At 37.4% G+C, this 17,896-nt stretch overlaps 1 protein-coding gene across 1 annotated transcript in view; it reads left to right on the top strand.

The window, feature by feature from the left end:
- The window catches only part of LOC150079435 (uncharacterized), a 171,794-nt gene that overhangs the window by 128,462 nt on the left and 25,436 nt on the right, over positions 1 to 17,896 (top strand). The window contains exon 9 of the mRNA XM_090382327.1: positions 16,170 to 16,317. Coding sequence (XP_090238453.1) covers positions 16,170 to 16,317 — 148 coding nt within the window. The remainder of the gene's footprint in view (positions 1 to 16,169; positions 16,318 to 17,896) is intronic.

Genomic DNA, 17,896 nt, shown 5'->3' with positions numbered 1-17,896 from the left:
ACCATTCCTTCCCTTCTTTGAACCAGAAATTCTGCAGATGGAAGTAATTGAATTACAGTACAACAGTGAATTAAGACACATTTATGCCATAACATCAAAATCAACTTTTACAACACGAATGTGACAGCAGAAAGGTATCCCAAATTTAGATTTTTTTTTTTTTTTTTTTTTTTCTCCACAAAAAAATTGAGTACCTGCAAATCCACATACGTTTCTGTAACTTTCTTTTTGGAAATGAATTTTATTAAAAATAAATCATTTCAATAATAGATGAAAATCTGGAAAATCAATTAAGATGCGCAACTATTAACATTGAAGCAGAATTTAAAAAATTGATTGATCGCAGAGAAAAAAGCAAATATCTCATTAATGTAGATATATAATAAAAATGAATGAATAAAATAAATTTTTATGGCATTTGATTTTTTATTTTTAAATGATTGTTTTATTTTATGTATGGCCTGCGGAAAATTGTAGTTTGTCGAAGGTGGCCAGCAGAACAATTTGGGTTGGCCAGGACTGGTCAATATCATTGCTAAATATATAAAACAACAGTGGGCCCAACACCGAGCCCAGGAGGACTCCACTAATAACATTAGTCCACGAAGAGCAGTGTCCATTGATTACCACTCTGTCTTCTCCCACTCAATCGCCCTTTTATCCATTGTAGCAACTTACCCTTAATGCCATATTGGCTCCAATTTGTACAACAGTCTTCCTGTGCAACAGTGTCAAAAACTTTCCTGAAATCCAAGTATATGATAGCAAAATTATTTTTTGCATCCAGTTTCTTTGTAACCACATGATCTACCAAGCAATGCACACCTGATTCGGACTTCAAAACAGAACAACCAAGTGCAAACTACTCTGGTTAAAAAGGACATTGTTTTATTAAGAGACTCCATTGTCAGGGAAATGGGGAATATTTTTTGTAATGCGGATAGGTGGAGTAGTACCAGGGTATGTCTACTGGGAGCAACTATTAATGATGTCACCAACAGATTGTCAGATTTTAAGGGGGCTAAAGAGAATATTATTATTCATGGGGACTAATGACATTAAACGTACACGATCTGACAATTTGTTGGAAAAATACAGGACCATGCTGAGGAAATGCTGTGAGCTAGGCCACAATGTCTATTTGTCTGCAGTTCTGCCCAGACACCATAGGAGGGATTATATGTTAAAAGCCTTGTGGATTAACTCAAGACTTGAAGGACTCTGCAAGGCTTTAGGGGAGAAATTTCTATCAGCATGGCCCACACTTGTAGGTAGAATGAATTTGTTTTGCAGAGTCAGGATACACTTAAACAAAGGTAGTGCAAAAGTTTTTGCCAGTATTATTGAGGATACCTTAAAGGTTCGGGGAAACTGCTAGTTAGGGGGGATGTGGGTAATACTTACACGTGTTTATCTGATAATATTGGTCAAAGTAACTCTTGCACATACCTCAACAGTTCTTGTCTGTTACCCCAACTGGACATATTATCTAGATGTTCTTGGGGGCCAGAAACGTTTCAAGTGAGCGGGTAGCTAATGCCAGGGAAGAGAGCCTAAAAAAGTTCAAGGGTTGTGTTAGGGTTGTTAAATATACAAGAACAGTAAGTCTTAATTATTTATATAGTAATGTTAGAAGTGTCATCAATAAAATGAGCGGATTGGAACTGCTGGTTAAAACAAGTAACACGGACATAATAGGGCTTACAGAGACGTGGTGCTGCCCGGAAATTGGGGATTATGAGTTTCGGTACGGCTTGTATAATGTATTTAGGAAGAATAGGGTAGATAGAAGGGGTGGTGGGGTAATGCTTCTTATCAGAAGCAGTCTGAGTGCGACGATAGCTTTCCTGGATTCAAACATTTCACATGCTAGTATAGAATCTGTGTGGTGTGCGATAGTTGGAAACAAAGGTATAATGCGAGTAGGAGTAATCTACAGACCAGGTGATTGTGAAGATTATGACGAAAGCCTCTACATGCAAATGGAATGGGCAAATAAGCATCAATGTCTTATTATGAGTGATTTAAATTTGCCTCTAATTGATTGAAGTAAATGGGAAGGAAACTTAACATAGGGGAACAAAATTTTTAAATCAACTAGATGACTGTTATTTGTATCAACATGTCAGGGAAAGTACTAGAGAAAAGAAAATCCTAGACCTCATCATCACTCATGAATCAGATGACATAACAGGGCTGTCAGTAGAGGAACCAGTAGCAAGAAGTGATCACAGAGTTCTACGGTGGTGGATGATGATGAGAGAGAGATAGCAGCAGTAAAAGGCAAAGGAATGGGTTTTAATTTCAGAAAAGGAAATTACGATGCCTTAAGGTACTACATGGCCTCTATTAACTGGGTGGATATCTCACAGAGAATGAATACAATTGAACTGTGGTATGCTTTTAAAACATTAATCACAGATGCCTTGAATGTGTATTTACCATTAAAAAAAATACTCCACGAGGAGGGTTCCAAGTTGGATGAATAGTGAAGTTGCCACATTACTTGAGCAGAAAAAGGTGGCATGGAAAGGTTACAGAGCAATAAAAAGTACTGAAGCCTATAACAACTACAAGATGATCTGTAATAGAGCCACAGAAAAGGTTCGACAGGCAAAAGCAGTTTATGAGAAATCACTAGCAAACAGAGCAAAGAGGGGTGGGGGGATAAGGAATTCTTCACATATATAAATGCCAAAAAGAGCGGGACAAACCAGATCAGACTTTTACGTAAGGGAAAGGGGATAGTATTAAATACACCAGCTGCCATTGCTGATGAACTCAACAGTTATTTTTCATCGATATTTACAAATGAAAAACCTTTTGTGGCAATGGGAAATTGTGAGAGCGAAGTTGAAAAATATGTAATTACTGATATTCAAATTTCGCAAGATTATTTAATGAAAAACATTTGAGCCTACAGGCCAGTAAGGCTCCTGGAGTTGATGGAATATACCCTATAATCTTAAGGGAGGCGGCAAGTGAATGCATTGAACCATTGAGGCTAATTATGTGAGCATCACTAGACTCTGGGGAGATTCCCTTGGATTGGAAAAGTGCCAATGTATCTCCCATACATAAGGGTGGCTCTAAGAGTGAAGTGAGAAATTATCGACCTGTCAGTCTTACTTCAGTGGTAGGCAAAATCATGGAGGCAATGATCAGGGGTGGAATTCAGGATCATTTGGATCGAATTGAAATTCTCAAGGATACTCAGCATCATTTTGTAAAGGAAAAATCGTGTTGAACAAATCTGGTTCGCTATTTTGAAAGGGTCACTCACGAGCTGGATTTAGGGAATAATTTCGACATTGTTTATTTAGATTCCAGCAAAGCTTTTGACTCAGTCCCACACGAGCAGTTGCTTTATAAGCTGGAACAGGTTGGAATCACTGGGAAAATCCTTAGATGGATAGCAGGATGGCTTCAGGGCAGGAGGTAGAGGGTTGTGATAAATGGCTATTCCTCAGATTGGGTTGATGTAAGAAGTGGGGTTCCCCAGGGATCAGTATTAGGACCACTGTTGTTTTTAATTTTCATAAACGACATCGATGAAGAGAAAGAGGGCGTAATATCTAAATTTGCAGATGATGTTAAAGTTGGTAGAGTAGTTAATGATCACTGTCAAGCTGAGCTTCATCAGAGAAACCTAGATAGGCTTCAGGAATGGTCAGAAAAATGGCAGCTATGCTTTAATCCAACAGAGTGTAAGGTATTACACCTGGGAAACAGTAATCCCAAAATAACTTATTCAGTTGGTGGAGTTCAACTAAACCCAGTATTGGAGGAAACAGACTTGGGTGTTACGATGCAGTCAGACATGAAATTCTCTGAGCATTGTAAACAGGTTGCAAGGAAGGCCCATGGTGTTCTATTGATGATCTATCGAACTTTTGCAAGTAGAGATAGGGACGTTATAATCCCATTATATAAGGCTTTTGTTAGACCACACCTAAAGAAAGACATCGAGCTTCTTGAAAGGGTGCAAAGACGGATAGCTCGCTTGGTGAGATCGGCAAAAGGGCGTCCTTATGAAGAAAAACTTTGAATATGTGGGTTGCAGAGTTTGGAAACTAGACACCTTAGAGGAGATTTGATTGAGGTGTTTAAGGCTCTGAGAGGCATCAGTAAAATGAACGAGGGGAAAATTTTCAAGTTTATAAATGATGCTAGAACTAGGGGACATAAATTCAAGTTACGGGGAGAAATGTTTAGATTGGACTGCAGGAAGTTTTATTTTAGCCAGCGAGTTATAAATTACTGGAATAAGTTGCCTACATGGGTGGTAGAGGCTGACAGTTTGGGGAAATTCAGAGGTCATCTGGATAATACCTTTGGGTGAGGGAAGCGCATAGGATGATAGGTTTAATTATTTATTTATTTTATTATTATTTTTTTTATCATTGTTTTATTTGGGGGGGGGGGTTTGGTGGTGCAGCATAAGCCATAGGCTTTCTTGCACCATGTGGCCATTACTAATACATCATAGTATCCATTGAAATTTGTCATAAAAGACTTTCCCCTAACAAACCCATGCATTGTCTGAATTATTACTGCAGCCTTGTCTAGATGGTCCTGCAATGCATCTTTAACCAGTGACTCCATTATTTTCTCTGAAACAGAAGTTAAACTAACTGGTCCGCAATTACTTGTGTCGTCCTTAGATCTCCCTTTGTGAATTTGGGATACATTTGCATATATCCAGATGTGCAAATGCCTTATACACTGTGTGTAATCTGTACTAAGACAAATATTGTCTTACTGTAGTCTGGCTGAAATAACTTAAAAGTAAGAAATTATAATATTGCTTAAAAAAATGACATCTTTAAAGGTTAAATGTGTGGTGCATTTATATTGTGTATTACTTACGTACTTACATGCTCCACGGCACTACGGTCCTTGTAGAACCTTGGCCTCAACAATTTTTCTCCAGCTATCGCTTTCCCTGGCCATTGTTCTCCATCGTCTCACCCTAAGCTGTCGTAGGTCATTCTCTGTGTGGTCCACCCACCTCCTTCTCGGTCTTCCTCCCGGTTGCCCTTCCATTGCTTTCCTTGGCCATCTGTTTTCCTCCATTCGTATCACATGGCCTGCCCATCTAAGTCTTGAGCTCTTTATCACTCCAACTATATCCGGTTCTCCATACAGTTACTTCAGCTCTTGGTTTGTCGTATTTTACACATTGTATATTACTAGGAGTATTGAAAAACATAGATTAGACACTGCACTCATGGCGAATGTCATTGCTTTCTCTTAATGTAGTGCTAAATAAAAGCTATATGGTTTACAGAGCTACTCACGGATATCAAGATATATATTGGTGCACAAAAGTTAAGTCACAGCCATATGATCAGCAATATCAAAAAAGATATATTCAGCCCCCCCCCCCCCCCCCCCCCGTTATAATGCGGTTCTTATATTATAACCCATATCTGACTATAACGCTGTCACAGATCATTATAACGCTCTTTTACAGATTGCATCTTTGGCATATTTAACGAAATTGTTTCATTTGGTGGAGTCAATAGCTTGAAAATGTATGCCAAAACAGCATTAAAACGTTTCCCCCGCCGACTTGAGAAAATTTCCCACGCTCAGTGGAATTCTCTTGCACGCTAAATTAATTGCAGTACAGCGACTTGCTACGTAGTTCCCAGATCAACATTTTAAAAAATGATCAAGTATATTGCTTGTAATATTTGCGTTATATGCATTTATCCGAAGTCTAGTCATCACTCAGTACAGTATTAGACATCGTGCATAATTGACAGTTTACTTGAACATTGTATCATAATTAATGCAACCAACGCAGTTACCTTTTCGAGTTAATAATGGCCGATAAGAATGAAAAAGCAACATCTGGTCGCAGTACGAAGACTATAAATGTAAGAAAAAGACTGAATTTGAAAATTAAGTTAGACATTTTGAAGCGAATCAATTCCAGTCAACGACAAGCAGATGTGTGCCATAATTTAGGACTTGCAAGTTTAACTGTAATAACAATTATAAAAAAATAAAGAATTAATTTTAGCAGGGGGAAAGATAGCTGTTCCACTGCAAGCAACTAGGGCTAGGCCGGCTATTAGGATTGAAATGGAAAGACTTTAACTAATTTTATTGAAGATAATATCCAAAGCAGAATTCAGTTAAGTTAAATATTATAAAAGAGAGAGAGAGAGATTAGCCAATATGATGATCTGAAGAAAACTCACCTAAAAAAAAAAAAAAAAATGTGGAACTATTTAAAACTGGTAGGGGCTGGTTGAATAGATTTTAAATCCAGGGAGAAGCCACAAGTGCAGATGAAGGAGCCAAAACTTTCAAAAAGGAACTTGTTAAAATTATTGAAGAGGGGTATTATGTGTTATACTTACCATAGATGAAGCAGGACTTTTGTAGAAACGAATGCCTAAAAGAAGTTTCATATTGAAAGGGAAAAAAAAACATGCCATGTTTCAGAGCGGAGAAGGATCGGTTGACTTTAAAATTAAGGGGTGTTAATTTTAAATCCCCCTCAGCGTAACGCTGAGGGCGATTTAAAAGGAAGAGGGCCAAGGTTCAACCCAAAATCGACACATTTTTCATGATTTTAATTTAAGTTTAATTTTGATGCGTAAGTAGTTACCACATAATTATATACGTATGTAATGCAGAATATTTTATATGTACAGATATTTGAATATTAAATATTTTGACCAACATTTGTGCATCTTTTCACTACCATTTATTATTGATTAGGAAATATCCTATGGCAACAACCACAACTTACAAATACATATGTTACCTTGCCGACCGGGCTAGCCGAGTGGGTCAAGTGCCTGCCTGGCAACCCAAAGGTTGTGGGTTCGAGTCCCGCCTCGGGCTTGGATCAAAGTACTGCAAAAACCTTGGGAGGTGCATCATGGCCACAGAAGCCGATGCACCAACAACTACCAAAAAAAAAAAAAAAAAAAAAGTCACCTTATGGAAATGCGGTGCTCACTTAGTGCTCTGTTTTTCCAGAACGAATTATCAGAATTAAGCAGGGGTTACCTGTATTGATTTAATATTGTAAGATTTTGTATGGAAGGATATTATTATATAATCAGTTTTATTGTGTTAAAAAAAAATAATACGCGTTTATTATTCATGAGTCAAAGTTGTGACTACCCAAAACTGATGTGCCAGACTTTCATAATTCAGGATGTACTTGCCTGATAAAATAAACGTTATTTGTCATTACATGGAGAGCTGGTTTGTATACATTATTTCACCCCTATGTAGCCAGAAAGTTGACTTTGCAGGAGCTGATTAAATTCAACAGTATGCTCTTATAATAACTTTAGCTGATTTCCAAACCGCACTAGTAGAACTACTTCAAGTCAGGCATATGCCACAACTCTGGTGCTCTAGTTTCTAGTCAAACGAATCAGAAAAAGTTGTTCTTGAAAGGGCACCTTGACCATACCCATCTCACTCTTTATCATTCTTTGTCATTTGTTGATATGTGAGGACCCTCCATACTGTTATTGTTCCTCCCCAGTCAAGCTGTTTAACTCAGATGACTTCATTTATTAATGGGTGAGACCTCCATACTCATCTATTATTCCTCCCTGTGCACCAGACATCCTCAATTGCCTTCAAAATCAAGCTGTTTGACTCAAAGACTCAAATTTTTAGATCCTTTTAGCTTAGCAGTACTCATTGAAACTGAGTTATCTCCTAGAGGATTATAGTTCTTGTACCAAATTAAAGATTAAATCCACAACCGTGGTAACTAATGCACTTTGGCTCTAGCTGCCCTTGTACCGCGGAATCCCAGATCAACCAACAAACCAACCAGCAAAGTTTATGATAAGGTTTTGTAATAAATTTCAGTCCTGCTACAAATGGAGCAAGGATGTTTCTTTCAGCTGATGAAATTACATGCATAAAATATGTGGGCTAAATTGTCCACTGGGCATTGGAACGAAGAATTTTGCAGTTAGGGTTTTGTGGTACCTTTCCAATTAATGATGGATACCTTACTCTGAAAATACACAAATGTAGCTATCGCTCACAGTGAAACAACATTCTTGTGTGAGTGCAGCATGAAATAAGTGGCCTCTGCATTTCCGTGTGCTGCACTGGATAACACATTTCAGTTTTGAAAGGGATACGTGTAGGATCTTTCTCTTAGCTGCTGCAAGCAAAAGGGAAGTGATTTAACCCCTGGTGAGACGTTACTCACATCTTCCGTAGGAGGTGACTTTTGCTATATCTTTGCAGAGGCGAAAACTAATATCCTCTTCAGTAGGAAGTGAATGTTTCATCCTAAAAACGTGATACATGTAACATCGCATTGCAAACAATTTCCAACCACAACAGTGAAAAGCTCCTACAACATTTTCTTGAATGATCCTTGCTGCAAAAGTTGAAGAAAACTATATACATGTTTTCATTTAGGGTTATAAATTTATTAATGGATATTTGTAAAGTCAAATATATTAGTGCAATATGTTATTTATTAAGAACACACGTTTATTAGAGGAGAATTTATTGCGTAGTTAAGTATACATCTTTGAATTTTTTTTAATAATCCTGGAAAATAAACTATAAAACTACAAATGCTTTACTTTTTTAATTCATATTGCAGTTGTAGGATATACCACGAAGATATTCTATAATATTTTGCCGATAATAGTTATTGACGTTATTTAAAATTCTGCAGTCAGCTTCTTCATAGCGTATTGGTAAACCATTCTAAAATTGGCTCAAACTCCTCTGGTAAATAATTTTCTAGACTGGTAATTGCATGAATAATGTCTTCTTTGGGAACAAATGCAATAGACATGATCATTTTTGAATGTAATGCAAAGTCAACATCCGTATTGTAACTTCCTGGAAGATGGCACGATGCCAAGTGTTTCCAAAGATTTTTAAAATAAGAAACCATTAATGTTTATAGTTTCATGTGGTGTAATAACAGTATTAATATAATAATAACCTTAATGGAAAACAACCACATAGGATTGTTTACTCAGTGTCTATACACCGATGAGACAAAACATTATGACCGGTGAGTCGTTATGCAAATCGAAGCAACTGCAGTTGAACTACAGCACGGGTCAGAACATGTAAAAAAACATCTGATACCGAGCTCTGTTAATCAGTGTTACTCTTGTTCTTCAGATGGGAAAGGCAGCGGACTTAAGCGAGTTTGACAAAGACCACAATGTAATGGCCAGACAACTGGGTTAGAGCATATCCGAAACAGAATGGCTGGTGGGGGTGCTCACGGTCAGCCTTGGTTAATCCCAACTGAGGGGGGGGGGAATCCACGAACCACCGGCAAGGTGTTGGATGACCATGGCTCATCGATGCTCGTGGTGAGCGAAGGCTCTCCCGGATTGTACGTGGCGACTGTGGCGCAACTCGTCAGTAATTAGAATACTGGTGACGGGCGTAATGGGCATGCAAGCATCGAAACTGGATCTTGAATGGTTGGAAGAAGGTCGTCTGGTCCGATGAATCATGTTTCCTGTTGCACATGTGGGTGGCTGGGTAAAGTGTGCATTATTTACCTGGGGAAGTGATGACGCCTGGATGCACAATGGGATGAAAACAAGCTGGTGGCGGCAGTGTCATGCTTTTGGGCGATGTTCTGCCGTGATACCATGGGTCCAGTTGTGTGGATCCATGTGCCAGGCACTCTGATGTCTACCATCTTTCAGCAGGATAATGTGCCATGCCACACCGCCCGAGTTGTTCAAGACTGGTTCCCGGAACACAAGGAAGACTTCCAGGTATTGCCCTGGCCTCCAAATTCCCCAGACATCGATCCGATCGAGCATCTGTGGTTTGTGTTGGAACAGCAACTCTGATCTGCTGGTTACATGTTGGTACCAGATCTTGTAGCATCCATACCTCTCTGGGTACGAGCTGTTCTGGCTGCACATTGAGGACCAACATCATGTTAGGTAGGTGGTCATAATATTTTGGCTCATTGGTGTAGTTGGGAATTTCTCTCTCTCATTCATATTTTTTTCTGTTAAAAGTTTAATATTTAAAAAAATAAGAGATTACCTGATAGCTTCATAGGATGTCTTCTACACCATACTCTCCAAATAATAACGATTAAAAATAATGGTTTTAAAAAATTTTTGTAATTTGTTTTTCGCATCCCCTAGGATCTACGGAAGATTGAAGCAGCAATATGGTAAAACATTTATTGGCAAAATGATACCAGAAAAAAAAAAAGAAAGAAAGAAAGATCCCAAGACTGGATGTCAAATTGTCCTTATTGGATGTTATTATATACAAATAACGTAGAATATGTGTTAATGTAGAATATGTGTTAGACATAATTTGGAAATTATTGAATAATGGCACTATTGGCATTAATCAAACTAGGTTACCTAAAAAAGAAATTTTTAATTTGGTGAAACTTTTGATGGACGCAAATTACATTTCTTTCCAAGATAGAATTTATAAACAAATTTTCGGTTTGCTGATGGGCCTAAGCCTCAGTGGCCTAATAGCTGAGATCTGTTTAGACAAAATTGAGTGGATACATTTATCACCGTTTCTTCCTGATATAACATACTATGGAAGATACCTAGGTGCATTGCTATTTTTTGTAAAAAAAAATAGATGCCGGTACTGATTCTTTACTATCAGAAAAAATTGAAAATTATGAAAAGTACTCTGAAAAATTTTTTTTTCTGATATTGTTACTTTAGTAGTAATGTTTTTAGAATAAGAACAACAAATTAAGTATATTAACACAGTTTATTAAGCATAAATTTATTATTCAAGTTTATAAAAAATAAGTAAAAATAATTTCATAATAAAGTTTTTGTAGAATATTCTTAATAAAAGTTTCGAATATTTTAAATTTTACTTTTACATGCAACAAAATATGGAAAATGTAACACTAAAGAAATCTAACTTTGAATTTTTTTGAATATGGCCACTGTACGGGAAAAGGTTGTACACCACTGCAGTAGAAGGTGGGCCAGAGCCCATTGGTAATACACAACGAACTGCTCACTCTTTACCAGCGCGACTTCGTATGTGGGACAGGTGGTGGTCAGATAGGTTTTACCGGGTACCACTAAATTGCAGAATAGTAATCCCTTTAGCTCTCTTAATTCACGCAGCAGCACTAATTGCCTGAAGGCCAGAAATGCTAACAGTGTGTACCAAGTTAATTCGGAATATTACAAATTTCGAAGTGCACCATATCCAAATGTCACACTTCACTGTGAATAAAGGTGCTGGTACGCCATACCATCCCAAAAAAAAGCACTGCCTAGATGATATACTTATCATCACTGATGATAATACAGTTGATTCTGGTTATTTGGGCCACCAGTTAATCGGGACAGCCATTTATTTGGGGCAAATCTTAAAAAACAGAACCCAATCGAAAAAATAGCCAGAGTTTACTTCACTTAATTGGGACAAAATGCCATTTAATCGGGGCAGGAGACCACACCACTGGAGATTACTCTAAGATTTTCTCTGACCATACCACGTAGTTTGGTCGGATTTTTGAAGGTCACAACCATAAAACAATAAAAACAATTAGCAGTCACCTGTTTATTGGGCTTTTCTGTTAGTGCAATCTATCATAAACGGATAGTAAACTCGATCTTATTGAATTTGCGATAATACTGACAGCTGGCATTCTGTGGGTTATTATGGTAAAATGTGTTTACACTTCCATGGAATCTTCAATCATATAAAAAAAAAAAATAATTTTCAGAATCATCTCTTCATTCCTATTTTTAAAGCTTTGTAACTCGTTACTCTGTTCCCACTTGCGCATATTGTGTTACTTGCAATTTGTGTGTGCAGTGTTTTTTGTTATTGATTGCGTATCTTTTTACTGTTTTAAATTTCAGCCCCCACCAACAAATGCCAGTGAACAGAAATGTCAACTAGTTTAGTTAGTGTGTACATATTAATTATTCCGATTATCACGTATATTCTTCTGAATTTCCCGTATCATTTAATTTTTTAATTGGTAAGGTAATAAAGGGTAAATTTGTGCTTAATATATCTTTACTTTTATAGCCTGTAGATAACATTCCTCCTATTTTTGCTAATTAGAATGGCTGTTTAATAGAATTAAAATTCAATTCACAAACGTGATCATAATGACCGGCGCTTACTGCACATCGTATAGTGATCGGTACTTTACGATGGTGAGTTCGTTGTAACGTGATTTGATTGTACAGTGAACTAATTGTAAAGGGGGGAGGGGTACATTGTATTTTTAACTACTGTATTTACATGAAACTTCGGATAATTGGGGCAGACGCTTAATTGGGCCAAAACGCGCTAGTCCCGATGTGTCCCAAATAACCGGAATCGACTGTACTGCAAATGAAGTTTTAAAGACACTCAATAACATCCATACAAGTAGTGACAAAACCGACCCAAAAATTGCATTACATATTAAAAAATCGTTCGGTTTTTTCCTCTTTGCCTGTACAGACTCATGACCTGGTTTATAGTGTTTCTTGTGGAGAGTGTGATTCCACGTACATAGGATCAACCGGGTGTACTCTGGATCAAAGACTTAAACAACATACTGTGTCACGTGCAGCAGCTTCGGAATTCGCTTTCCCTGCTATTAATGAAGGGCACACGTTCCTATTTAGCGAAGCCAAAATTTTAAATTTCCAACATAATTACACTAAACTTTTAATTGCTGAAACTCTGGAAATGAGGTTACACAGTAATTCTATTAATGTTCAACTGCCGTACCTCATTTCCATTTCATGGTAATTTGCACGCATGCGCAATAACAATTAATCTCCTATTATATATATTTTAAATATTGATAAAACTGTGTCTATTGAGCCTTGTAGCTCTTTGTCAAGTTGTGCTATTTTTTCACTATGACAAACAGTTGAGCATTAAATTGAGTGTATGTAAAATTGTAAACCTGAAATCATTTTTTGTTAATATAATCATTCAGGTAATGCTATTGTATTTGCATTTTTTAAACAGAAAATATGAGTGTTGCCAACAGACATTACTCGAAAGTCTCCAAATAGAGTGCCAAAAGTCTTGAATAGCAATAAGAATGCACACAGTCAAGTTGGGGTAGAACTTTTTTTTCAACCTGGTCTGTGCTTCTTGACAGAAGGGACTGCTTCTACAGGGATGGGGTACACTTAAATAGAAAGGGTGCAAGAATATTTGCTGATGCTCTCGAGGCAGTGTTAGGTGGGTCGGAAAACTGCTAGCTTGGGGGAGATACACAGACTAAAAGGTTAACAGTGGTCACAGGCAGAGGCAGAAGTGATTCTTGCACTGCTTCTATTAGAATGAGCAGCAGTGGCGTGGAAAGCAAGGCAGTGGAGATTTCCAGGACTGCTGGAAGTCATAGTGGAACAAATAAATACATTGACTGTGTTAGGGTAACTAAGAGTAGAAACAGGTGCATGTATACTTGCATATACACCAATGCTAGGAGTATGGTTAATAAATTTGATGAGCTTGAAGTGCTAGTCAAGACATCAAAGGCAGATATTGTTGGGATATCAGAGACGTGGTGTCACAGATATAAGCAGTGCAGAATTGGAATTTGGGAAGTAGAATGTGTACAGAAAGGATAGATAGAACAGGATGGGACGAGGGGCTATGCTGTTAGTTAAGAAACACATAAAATCTAAGGAAGTGCATTCAATTGATGTTGCTGCGAAATGCAATGTTGAGTCTGTTTGGTGTGTTATAGGCTTAATGAGTATAATGAGCAATTGTGCAGAGAAATAGAGTGAGACAGTAAATCAGAATGTCTTATAATGGGGAATTTTAACTTTCCAGATATCGACTGGAACTTGTGGGTTGGTCACTCGCACACTAGCCAGACTTTTGTGGATTTATTGGATGACTGTTTTCTACAGCAACATGTTCGAGAGGCAACCAGAGGGAGTAATACTCTTGATCTGATTATCAGCAGTGATTATTCATGCATTAAGAATTTGCAGATAAAGGAACCGCTTGGTGACAGTGATCACAATGTACTGATGTGGGAATTAAAGATGTAACTACCAGACTTAATTTTGGAGGCTACTAGGCTTTTCATTCCAACTAAGAAATAAGATGAATTAATGAGGCTCGTGGCAGAGAAGAAAAATGTATGGGATGCATATAAAGTTGTTTGTTATTTGGTTTTTAGGAGTATTAACAACTAAGGCCATATTGCTCTGGTGATATGTGGTGGTCATTCCCTTACCTTTCTGCATCCTCTGTTTTTGGTGGCATATAAAGTAGAAGGAAAGGGATGAATCAGATTGGACCACTTAACATAGATGGTTTGACTATTGATGTTCATGCTCAGGTAGCTGATAAACTGAATGAGCATTTTGCATCTACATTCACACATGAGGAGTTATTCAATGAGGGAAGTGCCAGAACTTGATCAAACTCTAACAGGGAGCTGAGTGATTTTTCAATAACTGAGAACAAAGGAGAAATTGTTGAAGTTAAACATAAAAAAATGCACATGGAGTGAATGGGATCTATCCAGTTATATTAAAGGAGGCAGCAAAGGAAGTAAGCACATCCTTAGCCATAATTATGAGAGCTTCCTTGGACTCAGGGAAGGTCCCCATGGACTGGAGGTGTGCAAGTGTATCACCAGTATCACCAAAGGGTATCACCAAAGGAGGTTTAAAATGTGACACAAGTAACTATAGACCTGTTAGTTTAACTTGTGTTACGGAGAAAATAATGGAATCGCTAGTTAAAGAAGCAATGCAGGATCATCTAGACAAGACAGCATAGTTAAGACACAGCATGGATTTGTTAAAGGGAGGTCTTGTCTGACCAATTTCATTGGATACTATGATGTGGTCACAAAGGAACTGAATGCGAAAAATAAATTTGACATAATATACTTGGATTTCAGGAAAGCTTTTGATAAAGTTGCATATGGAAGTCTGCTGTACAAATTGGAGTTATGGCATTAAGGGTAAGTTGCTACAATGGATAATGGGATGGTTGAGTGGGAGACGACAGAGAGTGGTAATCAGTGGACACTGCTCTTTGTGGACTAATGTTATTAGTGGAGTTCCCCAGGGTTCGGTGTTGGGCCCATTGTTGTTTGATATATTTATCAGTGATATTGATGAAGGTATATTAGGTTTAATGTCCAAGTTTTCAGGTGATACAAAGGTTGGCAGAGTTGTTAACGACAGTAAAGACAGTATGCTACTCCAACTGGATCTAGATAAGTTGTGCAAATGGGCTGAGATGTGGCAACTGAAGTTTCACATTGACAAATGCATATGGGTAGCAATAACTGAAGAGAAACCTACCAACTGTGTGGTTCTGCACTCAGGAAAGTAGAAAGTGAAAAAGACCTTTGGGTAATTGTGCAGTCAAATATGAAGTTCACTGAACAGTGCAGATGAACTGCCAGGGCAGGTCATGGAATCTTGTCAATGATATATATAGGAATTTTGCTAGCAGGGACAGGGATGTGATTATCCCATTATACAAGGCAATGGTCAGGCCACACCTAGATTACTGTGTACAGGTCTGGCGGCCTCATTTTAGGAAGGATGTAGAGTTGCTAGAACGAGTGCAAAGAAGGGCAACAAGATTGGTGAGGGGAATAAATGGGTGCTCTTTGAAGAAACACTTAAGTTCTGCAAATAGCAGCACCTGGAGAGTAGGCACCTGCGAGGTGATCTGATTGAGGTGTATAAGACCTTGAATGGGTTGAGCAAGCTGAATTCTTCCTCTTACTCAGATTAAGAACCTGAGGGGGTACAGATTTAAATTGAGGAAAGACAGTTGTAGAATAGATGTGTGGAAATTTGCTTTTAGCCAGCGGTAGTTGATTGGTGGAAAGGACTTCCATCTTTTGTTGTGGAAGTTGATAGCCTAAATAAATATAAGGCTGAGCTGGACAGGCATTTGGAACAAATGGAGGGGTGAAATGGTTTTTTTTTTTTTTTTTTTTGGCTGATGCTGCATAAGCTTGCTTTTTTGCATCATATGCCTTGCAGCCGCTGATGTTAACTAACATCTTGCACTGTACCTTAAGCCATCTGTAGTGGATAGGCAGTGACAATTATTCAGTAGTAGTCTGTGCGAGGCTGCTGTTTAACAGCTGTACTTGTGTATGCATTGTGTTTATTTTTGCACTTTGCTTCATTGAATTATATATATTGTTATTATTTCAGAAAACAGTAGACCAGGATGCATATGATCTTATAATGACAATGAAATTGAAGAAATCTGCTCTCTCGGCTATTGTGGAAGAACGTGTTGCAGAAATGGAAACAAGCCATGGTAGAGGAACAATAGAAGTTAAAGTTGAAAAGAAAAATAGTAAGTTTTTACAACCATTTTATGTATAAAGAAATAAGTTTATATATTTTTTTAATGGCATTGAAAGACTCTTACAGTCTATGGAGAAGTAAAATGAGGTTGAACTGTGATAGATAAGACAGTTTATATAACATTTTGATGAGATAATTTATAAGGAAATATTAAAAGTTTTGCATTTGGTGTGAATAAAATTTTTGCATAAAATTTCGATACATGATAAGCTTTTATGCATATATTCATGGTAACAGCAATGAGTGGAGGTTTGTTCAGTGTTTGGTAAAAAATTGAGTTAAATATTAATGTGTCTCCCACACTTTAAGCTGAAAGTATATGAAATTTGATAAATACAGCTGCAAGCCACATGAGCAAATTTATAGGCACTTCTATTTGGACTATCCAGAGAATTAGAGCCAGAATTACGCTGTAATGTTAACTCACCTCACTGAAAGCCACTGTCAGATATTGATAAATGAAAAATATTGTAGCATAAAACAAAACACACTATAATATTCTCGCTCGGGCACTGTTAGTTTGATAAGGCATTAAAATTAGCAACTAGTATGTTGTGGCCTTTAAAACGGACACATCTACCCTTCAACTCAAAAATATGTTGCTTTCTGTGGCAGTGATATGATTACAAACTGTAAATTGATTAATCCCATAGAGCTAATCGCGGCTTTATTTACTATTAAAGTTTTGGTATAAGTATATTTTTAAAACTTTCGCCTCCTGGTGATTGAAAAACCAATCACTATTATTTCTTGCTGTTTATTTTCATTTATATGGAACACCCCATTTATCTTACAGTGTATGGCACTATTGTTATGCCATAGTATTATCGCATTCATTTGATAGCAAGTTGTTTCTTCTTCTTTAGAAAGACTCCTTTCTCTGATTCTCCAAGGTGAGTCAAGATATCCCTTGTTGGTTTGCAGCTATTATTTCTAATTCAATAATTTTTCAGTTTACTTCAGATCTGTAGAGCCACAGAAGCCTTCTACATGTATTTTATTGCTCTTCAGATTGTCTTTGTACAGTGCCTGTTCTGGGTAAAACGTTTGGCTGCTTATGTATTTTATTCATTGAGAAGTAAAAAGAACAAATTCTTTAAATTTTTCTTTTTGTTTATAATTTTGACTATGGTTTAGGCTCAATTTATTGTGCCACTTGTCTTGGCATGTAAATGTCTGCTAACTTAATACTTTGTCTGCATTGCTTACTCTAAACCTTTTACTCTTATTACTGTGCATTTTCTTTAAGACTAATTGGAATTCTTCCCCTCAGGTTGACTGACTGACCCCATCAAACTATGCTGTTGAACCCAATACATTTAATAAGCTAATTCAACTGCACATTAGTCAAATTAGCCACCTTGGTCAATACCTCTGGTGCAGTAAGGTTATCAATTAAACATCTCTTAACAAAGCTGCAGCTTTCCTAGTTCCAGTTAGAATCTCAAGGAATGCAACCTACAGGAATTTGTAAGCTATCAACTCACATTCCCTTCCCCCATTTCTGTAAATCAGTAAATCCGCATTGCATTAATTTAGATCTTGGCTCCTCTTAAAAACCATCCACC

This window comes from Mastigoproctus giganteus, chromosome 10 (genome assembly GCF_048544385.1).
Source record: "Mastigoproctus giganteus isolate SK-2022 chromosome 10, ASM4854438v1, whole genome shotgun sequence".
NCBI lineage: Eukaryota > Metazoa > Arthropoda > Arachnida > Uropygi > Thelyphonidae > Mastigoproctus > Mastigoproctus giganteus.
The sequence above is the reverse complement of the archived record's forward strand: the minus strand, read 5'-3'. Positions and strand labels throughout refer to the sequence as shown.